Raw genomic sequence first — 19393 nt, 5'->3', positions numbered from 1 at the left:
TTCTTCCATCATACACAAGAATACGCGTGCGTGAGTCAATGTTCGCTCGTATGTGACCACACATATTAAACCATCTATCTGGCCAGTGTAGGGAGTGTAGGCCAAATAGTTTATTTGTCTGATAAATTAAAGAGGGTCGTGCTTCTACACTGGAGACTAAATGACCTGATGAAAACGATGATCCGACCCGTGATCCGAGGAACGCGGGTTCGAATCTCGCCGCTACTTGACTATTGTGGTGAACCCACTCGTAACACAGGCATATTTAGCTTAGTACGAGGGGCTAATCTTTTTTATAAAAAAAAAATTGCTTACCACGAGGGGTTAACGGGATTATTAGTCATTTTTATTTACAAATTACTAATAATAATATTATTATGATGATGATATGGTGGTGTGATGGTAACTTACGGTGATAACAGCGCGCGCCTGGTGGTCCTTGAAGTCCATGCCCTCAGACACCTTTCCGCGGAACACCGCGAATAGAATTGCGCCTCGATCCGTCTCCACGTACTTGTAGAAGTCCTGTGATAAAACAAGTTTAGTAATGTATGTTAATAAATAATTATAGACTCCGAAGTGTGTCTGGTGATTTGAGTAACTTCTCTTTGATTTGAATGCAAAGAAACGTCAAGTTAAGGGGTTTGCTTTTGACTTCAATAAATGAAACATTAGTGCATAGCATAGTCACGTTACCTCCATTGTGTCGTTGTGATCTCGTACGTTTCTGCTCTCCATAAAGACATTCTTCTGTTGTTCTAATTTTCTCCAAATTCCGGTTTCCTGCCATCTGTAAGTATACAATAATGTATGTAGTTCGAAGTTGAGAAATGATGCTTATTATCTCTTGCGAGGGCTCAACCAAACTGTGAAAGTGTACGTACGTAATGTAAAAACATGTGATACGTAAGTACACGTAATTTAGGAAGAGACTAACTGCTCTAGCACCTCCTGCCGAGTCAGTTCATGAGCTGGTCTGAAGGCAGGAAGACCAGGATACCATGCGGCGCCACGCTATGCTCTCACTACATATGCGGGATGCTGCCTGCAGTTGCTACTTGCTGCTACAAGGTGCTCTAGCAACACCAGGCACCTCTTGATGAGTCAGAGCATAAGATGGTACGAAAGCGAGAACACCAGGACTCATGCAGCGCTACCACTGTACATGTGTATACCTGCAGCTGCTGCTGCTGCAATATGACTCACCTCCTGACAAGTCTGTTCATGAGCTGGTATGAGGGCAGGAACACAGGACCCCATGTGGCGTGACCTGGTTGACCCACAACAAGCTTTTCCCAAGACATTTTACTGTATACGCAGGTAGTAGCTAGTAATAATGACGCACCTCCTGGCGAGCCGGTTCATGAGCTGGTACGAAGGCAGGAAGACCAGGACTCCATGCGGCGTGACCTGGCTGGCCCACAGAACTATTTCTTCTAAAACAACCTTCTGTATCCGCAGCCAGTAGCTAGTAACATGACTTACCTCCTGGCGAGTCGGTTCATGAGCTGGTACGAGGGCAGGAAGACCAGGACTCCATGTGGCGTGACCTGGCTGGCCCACAGAACTATTTCTTCTAAAACAACCTTCTGTATCCGCAGCCAGTAGCTAGTAACATGACTTACCTCCTGGCGAGTCGGTTCATGAGCTGGTACGAGGGCAGGAAGACCAGGACTCCATGTGGCGTGACCTAGCTGACTCAGAGCACCGCGTCATCTAACGCTGTATCCTCAGGCAGTAGCTGCTTTCACAATTAGCTCTAATAATGACGTACCTCCTAGCGAGCCGGTTCATGAGCTGGTACGAAGGCAGGAAGACCAGGACTCCATGCGGCGTGACCTAGGTGACCTACAGAACTACTCCTTTTAACGCTACTTGCTGCAACATGATGCACCACTTAACAAGTCTGTTCATAAGTTGATACGAGGGCAGGAAGACCAGGACTCCATGCGGCGTGACCTGAATGCCCCAGAGCACGGCGTCATCTAACGCTGTATCCTCAGGCAGCAGCTGCTCTAACAATTAGCTACTCTAATAATGACGCACCTCCTGACGAGTCTGTTCATGAGCTGGTACGANGCAACCGATGCCGATGGTGTGACACGATGAGAACGCGAAAAATCACCCCGTTTTTTATCGTTTCATGTGATTTTTTCGTATTATTTTTGCTTCTATTACGATAAAATTTATATTGTATGTAGCTAAATAGATATTTTATCATCTGATTTCAAAGTTATTGTTCTAACTTTTATACCGTTTATGAACTATTACACTGCACAACAGCATTTTTGTTGCATGGAATGTTATTTATGGATCTAGCTGCATTTTCTACCCTGATTCCAAATCTGTACTCAGATTTTCGCTAGCAGCTCTACTTTTTGAGATGTGAAGAGTAGCTATTTTTATCAAAAAAACATGGTTTCCTGTCATATAACAATTTCTTTAACTATGTAATTAGAACAAAACTTTCTTTTATGTGACTTTTATGAATGAGTTCGAGTGTTACTACTATTCTGGATAATCCAACAGTATTCAGCCATCATACTTTCACTCCAAGAGCCCTGGTACCGCTCTTCTATAGCGCAAATATCCTGATAAAAGCGTTCTCACTGCTCCTCGCTTAAATTTCCAAGATTTTCAGGAATTCGATCAAGGTGGCTATGAAGGAGATACATCTTAATGCTCATGTTGTATTCAAGTTGCTGAAAGTATATTACTAACTGATTGACGTGGTCAGGAAAATTGACGGGCTACTTATTTCCCAAAAAAAATTTACGAACCAAACAAACTCATTCCAGGCATTTTTTTTCAGCGTTTGTCATACTTTCAGTAAAATTTACATCGTTTATTAATTTTTTAAGTTGTGGTCCATCGAAAATTTCACATTTTAACTTCTCAACACTCAATTTTCGTAACGATCCATTCGTTGAACATTTTTATGCGGACGTACTGTAGTACAGTACCTGAAATGTACATGGTTGGGGTTTGAGTGTATCAGTTGAACGCAAGACAGGTCTAGTAACTAACGGCACATTTGAATAAACCCACTTAGAATGATTTGAGCGGTTAATTCCTGTTATGTTTACAACGCAGAAATAACAATCGTCGTGGTGGTTTGACGGTTCCCGCCAAATCATAGGACTAATAAGGTTTAAGGGATCCCTCTTGTTATTTTTCCATAATCGTAAAGACTCCACACACGTTTTACACACTATATTTGGTATCCAGGGCTTGTTATTTGTTTCCAACAGCCGTTGAAAGTACTCCAAATAGGCACTTTTTACGAAGTCTGACACATTTAAACGGGATTTTTTTAATGTATATCTGCCACAAATGTGACAAATCTATTTGGATTGTTTACACAGGTCCTTCTAGACGAATTCATTGCAAAAAAAGAAACAGAAACTAGTAAGACGTTGACGATAGCGATATCAGCAGTCAAATGGAGAGTACATTTTAAGAGGGTACCTGTATCTCATAAACTGCTAGAAAAAATCTGAGGGTAGATTTAAAATCAGCGAGCCTAAATTAGTAAACAACAAGTAAAAAATCTCATGCAACAAAAAAAAAGTTCGATTTTGTAATTATTGTGTGACCATCAAATTTGAGTGTAAATGAGAAGTACCCACGTACGTAACGTAATGTAAAAACGTGTGATACTTAAGTAAGTAATTTAGGAAGAGACTAACTGCTCCAGCACCTCCTGCCGAGTCAGTTCATGAGCTGGTCTGAAGGCAGGAATACCAGGATACCATGCGGCGCCGCCACGCTATGCTCTCACCGTATATGCGGGATGCTGCCTGCAGTTGCTGCTACAAGGTGCTCTAGCAACACCAGGCATTTCTTGATGAGTCAGGTCATGAGATGATACGAGAGCGAGAACACCAGGACTCAAGCAGCGCTACTGCTATTGCTCTCACTGTATATGCCTGCAGCAGCTGCTGCTGCAATATGACTCACCTCCTGATAAGTCTGTTCATGCGCTGGTATGAGTGCAGGAACACAGGACCCCATGTGGCGTGACCTGGTTGACCCACAAGAAGCTTTTCCCAAGACATTTTACTGTATACGCAGGCAGTAGCTAGTAACATGACTTACCTCCTGGCGAGCCGGTTCATGAGCTGGTACGAGGGCAGGAAGACCAGGACTCCATGCGGCGTGACCTGGCTGACCCAGAGGATTGTGTCGCCGATCGCGTCTTGTACGCCGGGCTGAGCGGCGCTGGTGCTCTTACACTCCAGGCGACTGCCGTCTGGGCACGTGGAGAGAGTGCCCACCCACACCTGGGAGTAGAAAGAACTTAGAGGCTGCGTATACAAGACACCAGTAAAAAAATATTTTCATACGATCAACAGTGCATGGACGAGAGTGGTGCAGGACCGGTCTTTGTGGAAATCCTTGGGGGTGGCTTCTTCGCGATGGTTCGAGACACCAATATAAAAATATCTACTCAATGTCGTCAACAATATGGTGTAATTTAGCTTGTCTTAGAATCGAGCACCGTTTCGTTTACAGGTTAGTGATCGGTACTGTGCTGAAGTGCCAGTCCACCCACAAGGTTAATCGACGACATCATAAAGGTAGCAGGGAAGCGCTGGACGCAGGCCGCTACCAATCGATTAACAAGGTAAGCATTGGGGGAGGCCTATGTTCAGCAGTGGACATCCTATGGCTGAAATGATGATGATGTGTTTACGTCACTCACTTTCGATGCTTACTCGGGGAGATGAACAGGCCTGGTAGCAGTCTTTTTTTATTTGACTCACCCTGTCGCTGGATATGACGTGGTTAGGCGACACCTTCAGCGGGAAGTCAGTCCCCAGCTCGGAGTATAGGCTCACGAGCGGCGTCAACGTCCCCGAGGCCAGAATTATGCAGCGGGCCGTCTTCAGACCCTCAAACACCACGGCTGGGTTCATACATAATAGTCTTTCTTTATTTCACTCACCCTGTCGCTGGATATGACGTGGTTAGGCGACACCTTCAGCGGGAAGTCAGTCCCCAGCTCGGAGTATAGGCTCACGAGCGGCGTCAACGTCCCCGAGGCCAGGATAATGCAGCGGGCCGTCTTCAAACCCTCAAATACTACAGCTGGGTTCATACATAANTTGTCGCGCGAGGTGCGATTTATTTGACGACGAGTGTATCTACCCAATGTCGTCAACAAAATGGTGTAATTTAGCTTGTCTCAGAATCAAGCACATACGTCAGTGACTGGTACTGTGCTGATGCTAGCGCATCACACGAGGTCCACAGTCCACCTACAAGGTGGATCGACGACTTTATAAAGGTAGCAGGCAAGCGCTGGATGAAGGCTGCCACTAATCGATCAACATGGAAAGCATTGGGGGAGTTCAGCAGTGGACGTCCAATGGCTGAAATGATGATGTGCTTACGTCACTCACTTTCGATGCCTACTCGGGGAGATGAACAGGTCTGGTAGCAGTCTTTCTTTATTTCACTCACCCTGTCGCTAGGACGTGGTTAGGAGACACCTTCAGCGGGAAGTCAGTACCCAGCTCGGAGTATAGACTCACGAGCGGCGTCAACGTCCCCGAGGCCAGGATTATGCAGCGGGCCGTCTTCAGGCCCTCAAACACTACCGCTGGGTTCATGCATAGCAGTCTTTCTTTATCTCTCTTACCCGGTCGCTGGATATGACGTGGTTAGGCGACACCTTGAGCGGGAAGTCAGTACCCAGCTCGGAGTATAGACTCACGAGCGGCGTCAGGGTCCCCTAGGCCAGGATTATGCAGGGGCCGTCTTCAGACCCTCAAACACCACTGTTGGGTAACAGACAGAGTTGGTGACAGTCTATCTTTATTTCTCTTACCCGGTCGCTAGATATGACGTGGTTAGGCGACACCTTCAGCGGGAAGTCAGTCCCCAGCTCGGAGTATAGACTCACGAGCGGCGTCAACGTCCCCGAGGCCAGGATAATGCAGCGGGCCGTCTTAAGGCCCTCAAACACTACCGCTGGGTTCATACATAACAGTCTTTCTTTATCCCTCGTACCCGGTCGCTAGATATGACGTGGTTAGGCGACACCTTCAGCGGGAAGTCAGTACCCAGCTCGGAGTATAGACTCACGAGCGGCGTTAACGTCCCCGAGGCCAGGATGATGCAGCGAGCCGTCTTCAGGCCCTCAAACACTACCGCTGGGTTCATGCATAGCAGTCTTTCTTTATCTCTCTTACCCTGTCGCTGGATATGACGTGGTTAGGCGACACCTTGAGCGGGAAGTCAGTCCCCAGCTCGGAGTATAGGCTCACGAGCGGCGTCAACGTCCCCGAAGCCAGGATAATGCAGCGGGCCGTCTTAAGGCCCTCAAACACTACCGCTGGGTTCATGCATAAGAGTCGGAGTTCGTAGACGTCTTTCTTTATTTTCTGAAATGGAATGGCGTAAGAATTTGTTACATGCATTTTCCAATATTTTTATTTTCTTGTATAAAAAAATCCGATCGACTTTTTTCACTGTAGGCAAATTTCCTGGTAATGTTATTTTATTGTATAAAAGTTTCCGAACGCACTTTTTCCCCGTATTTTTTAAGGCACGCAAAATTTCGTAGTCGTTCATTTTACTTGGCCAAGCTTGGGGCAAAACTTCTTATTCGTTTGTTGTGACCCTGTTTACAATTTTGTATGGAATCTTTTTATGTTTATTTTTGTCGATACGAACTTTTACCAATAAGTCACTCTTACGTCGCAGTCGGTGCTGCCCGCCGAAATGAAGTATGAAGCGTAAGCGCCGAGCAATCAGCGTCACGTTTCCTTTAATTAATTATCTGTCTTTCTGGATTCTTCTAATTAAACTCTGGAATAGTTACCTCCTCGTCTTCTTGTATTTCCTTCAAAGCAGCATGTAAAATTATACAATACTTAAAAAAACATCGTTGAACATTGATATCATCACAGATTTTTTGAGTCTGGTTCTTGGGTCTGGTTTCTTCATAATATTGACACTTACCAGTGTACATATAATAATGGACAGAATGTATGACACAAACATAAGGAAGGATTGTAAACTTGTTTATAAGGGTAGGGTAGGTTGTTTTTTGATGAAGGCAATAGAGTTCACAGTCGCGTACCTGGTTGAACTGCGAGTTTCTCCAAGAAGTAGCTTCGGACATGGCGTCGGCAGCCACGGTCCTGACCAGCGCCGGTTTGAAGTCATCCATGAACTGGCCGTCCGAGCGGAATAAGTACGCTGCAAGACAATACAATAAAGTATATCTTCATGGGTAATTCTTGAAATCTAATGATACGTTCTTGACTTTCTAGAACTGCAGCTCTAAGAGTATTTTTACACTAGCGACGGCGAGGTGAAAAATGCAATGATTTAAGGCAAGCTTGTGATATAACAATAGTATAGATGAGGTCATAAGAACATCGAACAAATCGCTAGTGTGTAACGTCGTGCGCGCACATGTTTTTGTCGCCGTGGGAGTATTATTATCTGTGATAGTATGATTTCTGTTTCTTTTACACCTTTATAATGAGAAAAAGAGAGATATACTGTCACGGTGACAAGTCTCCCGTGCGCACGTAATGGTAAATGGTTCTAAAAAATCTGTCGCCTGCGTTACTCCTACGTCACCTCTAGAGGGCGTTAGTTACCCGTTCTCACGGACAAAACTTGTCAATTTTATATTATTTTACTTAAAAACAACTAAGCTACTCACTCAATGCGGCGTCCAGAGATTCCAGCAAAGTGCCGGTGGCTTGCGTCACTCCCACTAAAGTGCGTGCGTCCTCCCTTAACCGTTGGGTAAACACCTCCACGTTGTGTTTGAATTCTACAAATAAACACACGGTTAAGCAAACCTATTAAAGATTTATAAAAACTGGTTATTTCAACACGAAATCTGATTATAACAAAGTATGTAAACTGACTTGTGGTATCATATTATTGGGTCGGTAACCAATAACTGGCAATGAAACATACTCGTAAAGAGAAAATTAATGGTAAAGACAAAGTTGCTGAACATGCAGCTTCCTAGAAGCCCCATATGAAATTACTAGCTGTGCCCGCGACCTTGAACGCGTGAAAATAGTTTGAATATAACTATTTCCCGTTTTTGCAACATTTCTCTTTACTGCTCCGCTCTTATTAGCTGTAGGGTGATGTTATAAAGCCTAAAGGTTTTCTCTATAAATGGGCTATCAACACAAAAATAATATTTCAAAGCGGATCAGTAGTTCCTGAGATTAGCGCGTTCAAACTCTTCAGGTTTATAATATTAGTATAGATGCTATAAAAAAAAACAAAAAAAAAAAAGTGCATAGATGTACCTTAAAAAAAACCTCTAAAAAATCTTACTTATTTTGTTAATTTTAAACCTTGTACATAAATGTGTGTAAAGTATGGAGCCTACAAGTTTGCTCGTATACATTGGCGAGAAGCTACCAGCACTCTCTAAATATGTACATTCATTTGTCTGCATATTTAAAATACCATTACCTTGCAAAAACCAAACTCGGGTAATTTCGGCTGGAGATTAAAAAAAATAAAATAAGTATAGATGCTATAGGCATTAACTAGTAGTGTCAACTACCCTACTGTGGTACCTGAGTAGTAGGGTTGCCCCAGGTTGTGGTTGTTGAGCGTGGTCACGAAGTCTGCCACGTGCCACGCGTACACGGCTTCGTTATTGTTCACTGGCCGGTTGTTCACTAGCGTCGATTGGTTCACGAACCTGAAGAACACAAGCATTAAACATGACACTGGAAAACGTGATAATAAAATACATAAATATCTTGGACATTTTACACTACGCCTCTGGTCCCAAACTAAGCAAAGCTTGTACTATGGGTACTAGACAACGGATATAAACATACATACATACTTTTTTTTTGTAAATACACATACATATTATTACATCACAGAAATTAAAATTCATCATTTCAATTTCTGCCCGGCCGGGAATCGAACCCGGGACCTCTCGGTATAGTAGTCCGTTCCATTACATCAAACGGCTGACAAAAAAAGTAAAAAGTATTGATTACTAGCTTGCGGTTACATTGTCATTTATGTATAATATTAGTAAGATAAGAAGTAAGAAAAGCACTAGTTTGTACAGGTACACTAGACTTACCAATCGTCCCAAGTTTTCAATGTCTTCACAATTTTCTCCAATTGATCCATGATGTTGTGACCAGAATATTGATAGCTCGCTGCTTTCTCTAATTCCTGAAAGAGTTGCGTTCTATGTTATCTATAAATAGGATAAAAAGCTGTGTACAACAACTGATCACAACTGATAAGTAAATTATAGGGTGATGAGGAAGCCCTCTTCCTCTTGCAGTGGAGATTGGAAATGACCATGATGATAATAATGATATTGATGATGATGATGATGATGATACAGCTTGTACTTACAATGATGGCGGCCTGCATCTGCTCCCTGGTGAAGCAGAATGATGCGGCGTCGCGGCAGATGTCTTCGATATTGTGTGCCTCGTTGATCACCACGATGTTCTCACAGGTGTGATGATGATGATGATGATGATACAGCTTGTACTTACAATGATGGCGGCCTGCAGNTGAAGCGTAGGCGCCGAGCAATCAGCGTCACGTTTCCTTTAATTAATTATCTGTCTTTCTGGATTCTTCTAATTAAACTCTGGAATAGTTACCTCCTCGTCTTCTTGTATTTCCTTCAAAGCAGCATGTAAAATTATACAATACTTAAAAGAATATCGTTGAACATTGATATTATCACAGATTTCAGTCTATTGGTTTCTCCATAATATTATGACACTTTCCAGAGTACATATAAGAATGGACAGAATGTATGACACAAATATAAGGATGGTAAACTTGTTCAAAAATCCATCACTCTCAGGTAGGGTATGTTGTGCTTTGATGCAAGGCAATAGAGTTCACAGTCGCGTACCTGGTTGAACTGCGAGTTCCTCCAAGAAGTGGCTTCGGACATGGCGTCGGCGGCCACGGTCCTGACCAGCGCCGGTTTGAAGTCATCCATGAATTGGCCGTCCGAACGGAATAAGTACGCTGCAAGACAATACAATAAAGTATATCTTCATAGGTAATTATTGAAATCGAATGATACTTTCTAGAACTGCTCTAAGAGTATTTTTACACTAGCGAGGGCGAGGTGAAACTGCTGCGAGCACGCTGCAATTATTTAAGGCAAGCTTGTGATATAATAATAGTATAGATGAGGTCATAAGATCATTGAATAAATCGCTCGTGTGTAACAGTATTATTATCTGTGATAGTATGATTTCTGTTTCTTTTACACCTTTATAATGAGAAAAAGAGAGATATACTGTCACGGAGACAAAAGTCTCCCGTGCGCACGTAATGGTAAATGGTTCTAAAAAATCTGTCGCTTGCGTTACTCCTACGTCACCTCTAGAGGGCGTTAGTCTGTCGTTCTCACGGACAAAACTTGACGATTTTATATTATTTTACTTAAAAACAACTAAGCTACTCACTCAATGCGGCGTCCAGAGATTCCAGCAAAGTGCCGGTGGCTTGCGTCACTCCTACTAAAGTGCGCGCGTCTTCCCTCAACCGTTGGGTAAACACCTCCACGTTGTGTTTGAATTCTACAAATAAATACACGGTTAAGCAAACCTATTAAAGATTTATAAAAACTGGTTATTTCAACACGAAATCTGATTATAACAAAGTAAACTGACTTGTGGTATCATATTATTGGGTCGGTAACCAATAACTGGTAATTAAACATACTCGTAAAGAGAAAATTAATAGTAAAGACAAAATTGCTGAACATGCAGCTTCCTTTCCCGCCAAGAAGCCCTATATGAAATTACTAGCTGTGCCCGCGAAAATAGTTTGAATATAACTATTTCCCGTGTTTGCAACATTTCTCTTTACTGCTCCGCTCCTATTAGCTGTAGGGTTATGTTATAAAGCCTACCATAAATGGGCTATCCAACACAAAAATAATATTTCAAAGCGGATCAGTAGTTCCTGAAATTAGCGCGTTCAAGCAAACAAACTCTTCAGGTTTATAATATTAGTATAGATGCTATAGGCATTAACTAGTAGTGTCAACTACCCTACTGTGGTACCTGAGTAGTAGGGTTGCCCCAGGTTGTGGTTGTTGAGCGTGGTCACGAAGTCTGCCACGTGCCACGCGTACACGGCTTCGTTATTGTTCACTGGCCGGTTGTTCACTAGCGTCGATTGGTTCACGAACCTGAAGAACACAAGCATTAAACATGACATTGAGTTGGTTAAATGTGAAAACCTCACGAAGCCGTGATCTAAACAAAATAAAACCATAACCCTTCTTCTGGCGTAGTCGGGTAAAAAGAATTAAACACTAGCTCATAGTAAGTTACTAAGGCCAAATAGCCAGAGTTACTTTCGCATTTATAATATTAGTAAGATAAGAAGTAAGAATAACAACAGTTGGTACACTAGACTTACCAATCGTCCCAAGTTTTCAATGTCTTCACAATTTTTTCCAATTGATCCATAATGTTGTGGCCAGAATATTGATAACTCGCTGCTTTTTCTAATTCCTGAAAGAGTTGCGTTCAATGTTATCTATAAATAGGATAAAAAGCTGTGTACAACAACTGACCACTCATACTAAATTACTTTGATATACTTGCTTTTAGTAAATTAGAGAGGGTCTTCCTCCTGTACTGGAGATTGGAATTAACTATGATGATGATGTACTTACGGTGATGGCAGCTTGCAGCTGTTCTCTGGTGAAGCTGAATGATGCGGCGTCGCGGCAAATGTCTTCAATGTTGTGAGCTTCGTCGATCACCACGATATTCTCTTTCAGGTTTATTTGCATCTGGAATATCACACAATCAATAAATAGATCTTCTAATTCCATACTTCTAAAAAGGTGGACAGATGACTTTAAAAGGAAAGGCGCTGGATGCGCTACGAATCGGGCGATTTGGAAATCATTAGAGGAGGCCTTTGTTTAGCAGTAACTGAAATGAATACGGTACATAATGAAGAAGATAGCGGATGAACATCTCTCGCTTCAACTGCTAAACAAAAGCCTTCCCAAGAATTTTCACAACTAGTTCTGCACTGCCCGCATCCAAGTGCTTCCCATGACCTTCACCAGATCGGCAATGAAGTAGGTATAGAAACGAGCGGTTCTCCTTGCAATTCTCTAACAAAAATTACACGATGAGAGCCGCACACAAATACTACTTACACTGCTCCTGATGCTAGGTTCTATCAAGTAGTTGTAGGGGCAGAAGACTATATGAGCACTAGCGGCCATGGCCCTAGCAGCGAAGTAGGGACAGGAGCTGTTCTCTTTTCCAGCTTCCACCAACTCCTCAAGGTCGAAGGCTGGCGGTAGGGAGCCGTGGTGCAATGCTGTCCGGTTGTCGTAGAATTTGCAGTTGCTCTCGCCTTTTGGCCTGTCAGCGGATGCGTGGGGCTGGAATAGAATGAAGAACAAAATGGAATGGATACCTACAGTTTATGATGAAGAGGTTCAGCTTTACAAATTGTTCATTTAATTCAAGAACAATAGAGCGAATTATAAATGGCTGAAAGTATTCCTCCTAAACTAAGCAAGCATAATAGTTTTTTTTGTAAACATAAATGCTAGTGCTCAGCAAATTAACATTTGACTCTTGTGGGATTCGAAACTAAATTAACGTCCATTATGATGGAAGGTAATATCCACGATCATGACCAACCTTAATGCAGCCTCTGCACATGTCGTTCTTAGAAGTCCACAAGTTCTTATCGAAGTCCCTTATACAGCTGTAGTCCCTACTGGNTGATGATGATGATGATGATGATACAGCTTGTACTTACAATGCTGGCGGCCTGCAGCTGCTCCCTGGTGAAGCTGAATGATGCGGCGTCGCGGCAGATGTCTTCGATGTTGTGCGCCTCGTCGATCACCAGATGTTCTCTCAGGTTTGATGATGATGATGATGATGATACTTGTACTTACGGTGATGGCAGCCTGTAGCTGCTCTCTGGTGAAGCTGAATGATGCGGCGTCGCGGCAGATGTCTTCGATATTGTGTGCCTCGTTGATCACCACGATGTTCTCACAGGTGTGATGATGATGATGATGATACTTGTACTTACGGTGATGGCAGCTTGCAGCTGCTCTCTGGTGAAGCTGAATGATGCGGCGTCGCGGCAGATGTCTTCAATGTTGTGAGCTTCGTCTATCACCACGATATTCTCTTTCAGGTTTATTTGCATCTGGAATATCACAATTAATTAATAAATCTTCAAATTTTTACATACTTCCAAAAAGGTGGACAGATGACTTTATAAAGGTTGTAGGAAGTCCCTGGATGCAAGCTGCTACGAACCGGGCAATTTGTAAATAATTGGAAGAGGCCTTTATTCAGCAGTGGCTGAATTGAAGATGGTAATGATGAAGAAGATAGCGGATAAACATGTCCCGCTTCAACTGTTAGACAAAGGCCCTCCCGAAAATTTTCACAACAACCAGTTCTGTACAGGTACTTCCCGGACCTTCACCAGATCGGCAATGAAGCAGGTATGGACACGAGCGGTTCTCCTTGTAACTCTCTGACAAAAATTACGCGATGAGAACGGCACTCAAACACTACTTACACTGCTCCTAATGCTAGGTTCTATCAAGTAGTTGTATGGGCAGAAGACGATATGAGCGCTAGCGGCCATGGCCCTANTGGCCCTGGCAGCGAAGTAGGGACATGAGCCGTTCTCTTTGCCAGCTTCTACCAACTCCTCAAGGTCGAAAGCCGGCGGCAGCGAGCCGTGGTGCAATGCTGTCCGGTTGTCGTAGAATTTGCAGTTGCTCTCGCCTTTTGGCCTGTCAGCGGATGCGTGGGGCTGGAATAGAATGAAGAACAAAATGGAATGGGTACCTACAGTTTATGACGAATAAGTTAAGTTTTGTAAATTGCATTTAATTCAACAACAGTTGAGGTCATCAACGACAGTCGAGCGACTTATAAATGGCTGAAAATATTCCCAAACTAAGCACAAATCTACTCAAAATATGTTATAGCTGGCTTCCTAGCAATTGAGTGTATTAAACTGTTTTTGATTCGTAAGGTCTTTAAATCGACATATACTCGTAAAAGCTGGCTTATCAAACTTTAAAACCATTATGTTATATTTCGTCGGCCGTTTGGTGTAGTGGTTCGAAACGGACNTTCTTAGATGTCCACAAGTTCTTGTCGAAGTCCCTTATACAGCTGTAGTCCCTACTCGAGAGCACCGTCATCTTGGCCTCCCCGCGGTACGAGGTTCGCTTGAACTCCTTGATGACCTGCTGCAGCTGTTTATGGGTCCTCGCGCCATAGTATATGGTGGGTACGCTGCAATTAACATCGTCCGTGACCCAGTTATGCAAAAGCCTGATCAGGAATCTGGAAACACGTAGCTTGTACCCGTCACCTGTCTCATTTACCTTAAACACTAAACAAGTTACAACAACAGAGTCTACCTCAAAATGACTAACTTCTTGAATTGATTGAAGCTTGAATGAACTGGTAAAGTCCGGTCGTCGCGCAGATAGAATTTAGTCCAATGACCCCAAGCAATCCTTATCGCTCGCGAGTAATTAAATTGCTGTCGCGACTGTGCCACGGGCGGCCGCAGTGAGTATGCGAGCGCGACAGCAATATAAGTGCGAGTATGCGAGTGCTCGGCGACTGGATTTTATAAAGTTGAAAATCGATTGCGGAAGTTCGTCACTGTGCGGTAGATTGATTTGCTGTCGACTGTACAATCTTGCAATCAAACCTGAGGCAAGTGGCGGGCAAAGCGAGGCATCCCAGTTAGTGACAGCTGCGAAATCTCAAAGCACACTTTTACGATTATGTTAATGATGACAGCTCGGTCCTGTACAATGAAACGTGAAAATGATACACACAATATGCAAGATAATTCTTATTTCTCTTTACATTTACATTCATCACGTTAATTTTCACAGAACAGAAACTCCTTTAAAAATACCTTAACACCTAAATCTATTCCTACTAAAAATAAATAGTGATTTTACTATAAATAAATGGAGCTTTAAGGTCCTTCGAGATCTGAGAAACGTAAGTTCGAACCCCGTCGAACATTGACTATTGCGGTGAACTTACTACTAATAAAAGTATTTTTTAGCTTTCTAGTAGGAGTTTGGTGTAAACATTTTTCCTACATACATTCTTTTCAAATTAACTAAGTACTTTATAAGGTTAGATGAAAAAAAAAACCAATGCAATCAAAGGTCAAGTTCAAGCAATCACACATAACAAAGCAGTTCCCAAGCTCATTCAAGAAAATCTATCAGATTGCTTACTTGGCGCTCTCCGGCGTTTGAGGGTCTGCCATGAACCCTGGTTTCTGGGGAGTGGAGGGCAGCTTGTACGGGCTACCCTTTGTGGAGCTTCCAGACGAACTCTCCGTGGAGTTGACACGCCGCCTTTTTTGTATTCTGACCAAGCCCTTCTCTGGAGTACCTGTCGAAGTGTTTACATTGATGATATACTCATACTGATTTCAAAACTAATACCTGTAACTGTATGTATTCCCGAAGCGGGTACTCTTAAGATGACTTAATAATGGTCTTTTTGCTGTGCCAGGGAGAAATAACCATAATTTCAAATCAAAGTCGCCGATATCGAATGAGAAAAACTGTCCATTTACAATTGAAATCCAACTTAAGTTTGGAAAGAGACAAACATTTTTTAAACAGTGAATCTATATGAAGCTCAATCTAAATTGATTATTTCTAAGTTACCTAACTTACGAAACAAAAAGTTTGATATTTAATGTAGGTGGTTTCCTAGATAGGTAGTTTGTTTAGGATTCCGAAGTTGATTTCTTGATAGAAGTTATTATACTTATTATACCATACTAACATGTCACTGTAATTTTATTTTTCCCCAGCAGGGAGAAACACTATGTGGGTAGACAGTCAGCGAGCGGAATGAGAGGGGGACGCGCGACATAAGCCACGTCCCGCCCTAGGGCTACACACAAACTGCGGTCTGTCCCTTACCTCACGACATACTTGTAGCTATACTTTGTGGCATTAAACCTAGAATGTACGTGTATGTTTTGATATAATATGTAACAAAATAAAAAGAGCATTAGTGTAGCCAACATCTTCATATTCACAGCTTAACTAGTGTGAAAGTTATAAATTATTCCTGAAGAAATTGAACTATCTTATAACGAAATAAATCAGAAGAAAAGAAAAGTAATAAGGAACGAGTTAGAAGAGTAGTAGTAGTTGCTTAAACGACAAATAATAAATAGGTTACGGAGATAGTGAGATCTCAGAGAAAGACATGCTCCGTTTGGTCGCAAAGAATATAACGAAGATAAAATCACTACTTATGCGCGGGTGTGAAAAAATNTGACGTCCACTACTGGACAAAGGCCTCTCCCAAGGCTTTCCATAATGAATGCGTACTTACCTACATACGTACCTTATTACAAATAGGTAGATTAATTATTTTTTCACTAGACAGCAACCCTAACAGCGTAAGAAGAGTTCAGAGGCACGCGATAGAAAGAGATAAAACTTGTAGGTGAATAAAATTGTAGGTACGTAGTGCTGTGCGAGCTGAATTCCACTGTATCGCGTCGTAGCAAGACTCGCATTTATTTAAATCGTCTTGCGGAGTAATCCTTCTGTACCTGTACTATTACTTATTCTGTGCTGCTGCGAAATCTCAAAGCACACTTTTACGATTATGTTAATGATGACAGCTCGGTCCTGTACAATGAAACGTGAAAATGATACACACAATTTGCAAGATAATTCTTAATTTTTTGACATTGGGAACTTTAATATGAGAAAATGCCCCACGGCGGACAAAAATTAAACGTATTTTATTTCAAAGCTTTATACTTGTAGGTATATTCACTTAAAGCGCTATGTTGTGAGATATGGGAATTCTGAGATATAACGAGTCTAAGTTGAAAATATATTTGTCTAAAATGATTTGATATTTTTACATGTTATGTTGTTTGGCATTGCAGAGTAACCAATAAAAGGAAATAAAATAATATAAATAAATAAAAAATATAAATAAATAAAATATTATAAATACTTAAATTAATATTAGACAACATCTCATATATTACTCCAACCCAAAATAAGTAGCTACAAGGCATTTGTGTTATGGAAATCGGGAACAACGAACCACAACACACCCAAACCAGAAACAATGTGAAAAGATCGTTTTCTATATTGTCCCGGCCGGGAATCAAACCCGGGACCTCAGGATTGGCCCGGCACACCTTGAAAACCGGTGTGTGCGCCTCTCTGCCACGGAGGTCGTCAAAAATGTTACCTAAATGTAAAATAAAATAAAATATTAAAACTTCATTTACTCAATATTCCCATATAAGAGAGAAAAAAAATGCACGGAAATTCATTGGATATTAGTATGTATCATCTGTGATAGGTTTCGTTTGTGTCCGCTACTTTTCGAAAAGTGGGGCAAAAAGTTCCCAATGTCATTTACAATCATCACGTTAATTTTCACAGAACAGAAACTCATTTAAAACTACCTAAACACCTAAATCTATTCCTACTATAAATAAATAGAGCTATAAGGTCCTTCGAGGTCTGAGAAACGTAAGTTCGAACCCCGTCGAACATTGACTATTGCGGTAAACTTACTACTATTAAAAGTATTTTTTAGCTTTCTAGTAGGAGTTTGGTGTAAACATTTTTCCTACATACATTCTTTTCAAATTAACTAAGTACTTTATAAGGTTAGATGAAAAAAAACCCAATGCAATCAAAGGTCAAGTTCAAGCAAAGCAGTTCCCAAGCTCATTCAAGAAAATCTATCAGATTGCTTACTTGGCGCTCTCCGGCGTTTGAGGGTCTGCCATGAACCCTGGTTTCTGGGGAGTGGAGGGCAGCTTGTACGGGCTACCCTTTGTGGAGCTCCCAGACGAACTCTCCGTGGAGTTGACACGCCGCCTTTTTTGTATTCTGACCAAGCCCTTCTCTGGAGTACCTGCCGAAGTGTTTACATTGATGATATACTGATTACAAAACTACGAGTATACATACAGATAATATCTGTATGTATTGCCGAAGCAGGTACTCTTACTCAGGCAAAGTCGCCGATTTGAATTGAAGTCCAACTTAAGTTTGGGAAGTGAACAATAATTTTTTATACAGTCAATCTAGGTATATGAAGCTCAATCTAAATTGATTATTTCTAGGTATATAAAATACGAGACAAAAACTTTGATATTTAATGTAGGTGCTTTCCTAGATAGTTTGTTTAGGATTCCTTGGTTGATTTCTTAATAAAAGTTATTATACTTATTATACCATACTAACATGTCACTGTAATTTTATTTTTCCCCAGCAGGGAGAAACACTATGTGGGTAGACAGTCAGCGAGCGGAATGAGAGGGGGACGCGCGACATAAGCCACGTCCCGCCCTAGGGCTACACACAAACTGCGGTCTGTCCCTTACCTCACGACATACTTGTAGATATACTTTGTGGCATTAAACCTAGAATGTACGTGTATGTTTTGATATAATATGTAATAAAATAAAAAGACATTAGTGTAGCCAACATCTTCATATTCACAGCTTAACTAGTGTGAAAGTTATAAATTATTCCTGAAGAAATTGAACTATCTTATAACGAAATAAATCAGAAGAAAAGAAGGGTAATAAGGAACGAGTTTAAAGAGTAGTAGTAGTTGCATAAGCGACAAAGATAATGAGACCTCAGAGAAAGACATGCTACGTTTGGTCGCAAAGAATATAACGAAGATAAAATCACTACTTACACCCGGTTCACACATGTTCCGTTTTGTCTTGTATGTTTTACTGTATACAAAATACTGTCTTATGTGTGAAGTCGCTCATACAAATACATATGCCATCGATGAAAAAAAAAACGTACATGATAAAACGGAACAGTAAAACTGAGACATATATGAACCGGGCGTTATGCGCGGGTGTGAAAAATTATTAAGAAATAAAGTTGCGGCGCGAAAGTAGTACCCTAAATAAACCCAAACTTTTATTAAGGGCTAAGAGAGAGACATATACAACGGAGTGTGTATAGTGTATAATGCGCTGGTGCCCGCTACCCCCTTTTCACGCTGAAGCGGTCTCGAATGGGCTCAATACTTTCATTAGGCGCGTCGCAAGGCGCAACGCAATCCCCGTAATGGCGTCATTGTCATGCTCCCGCCATCTTGGATCAGCGAGCCTGTACCGTCAGCAAAAACTGACAAAATAACTTTATTTTCAGTTGTATATCCGACTGAAGTTTTTTGCCAGAACCCGTTTTAAATCACAGGTATTTATTGCAAGACAGATAAAAAAAACTTATAGTTTTGCTCTCAGCGAAGCCTTTACATGCCTCATAATCTTTTTGCCCTACCAGCGCTTTGAGACCAACATTTGG

At 41.8% G+C, this 19393-nt stretch overlaps 1 protein-coding gene across 1 annotated transcript in view; it reads right to left on the bottom strand.

Moving 5' to 3' along the window:
• LOC114358995 (Fanconi anemia group J protein homolog) overlaps positions 1–19393 on the bottom strand; it is a 101147-nt gene that overhangs the window by 1568 nt on the left and 80186 nt on the right. The window contains exons 5-18 of the mRNA XM_028313211.1: positions 17813–17972; positions 14160–14366; positions 12681–12714; positions 12185–12415; positions 11687–11806; positions 9098–9192; positions 8571–8698; positions 7685–7798; positions 7091–7209; positions 6198–6389; positions 4099–4283; positions 697–790; positions 412–525; positions 166–230 (exon numbers count right to left, since the gene is read on the bottom strand). Of these exons, the coding sequence (XP_028169012.1) occupies positions 166–230; positions 412–525; positions 697–790; positions 4099–4283; positions 6198–6389; positions 7091–7209; positions 7685–7798; positions 8571–8698; positions 9098–9192; positions 11687–11806; positions 12185–12415; positions 12681–12714; positions 14160–14366; positions 17813–17972 (1858 nt within the window). The remainder of the gene's footprint in view (positions 1–165; positions 231–411; positions 526–696; positions 791–4098; positions 4284–6197; positions 6390–7090; positions 7210–7684; positions 7799–8570; positions 8699–9097; positions 9193–11686; positions 11807–12184; positions 12416–12680; positions 12715–14159; positions 14367–17812; positions 17973–19393) is intronic.

Source organism: Ostrinia furnacalis, unplaced genomic scaffold (genome assembly GCF_004193835.3).
Source record: "Ostrinia furnacalis isolate ACB-3 unplaced genomic scaffold, ASM419383v2 OfSCF4162, whole genome shotgun sequence".
Classification (NCBI taxonomy): Eukaryota; Metazoa; Arthropoda; class Insecta; order Lepidoptera; family Crambidae; genus Ostrinia; species Ostrinia furnacalis.
This window is presented reverse-complemented; position numbering and strand designations above follow the sequence as displayed.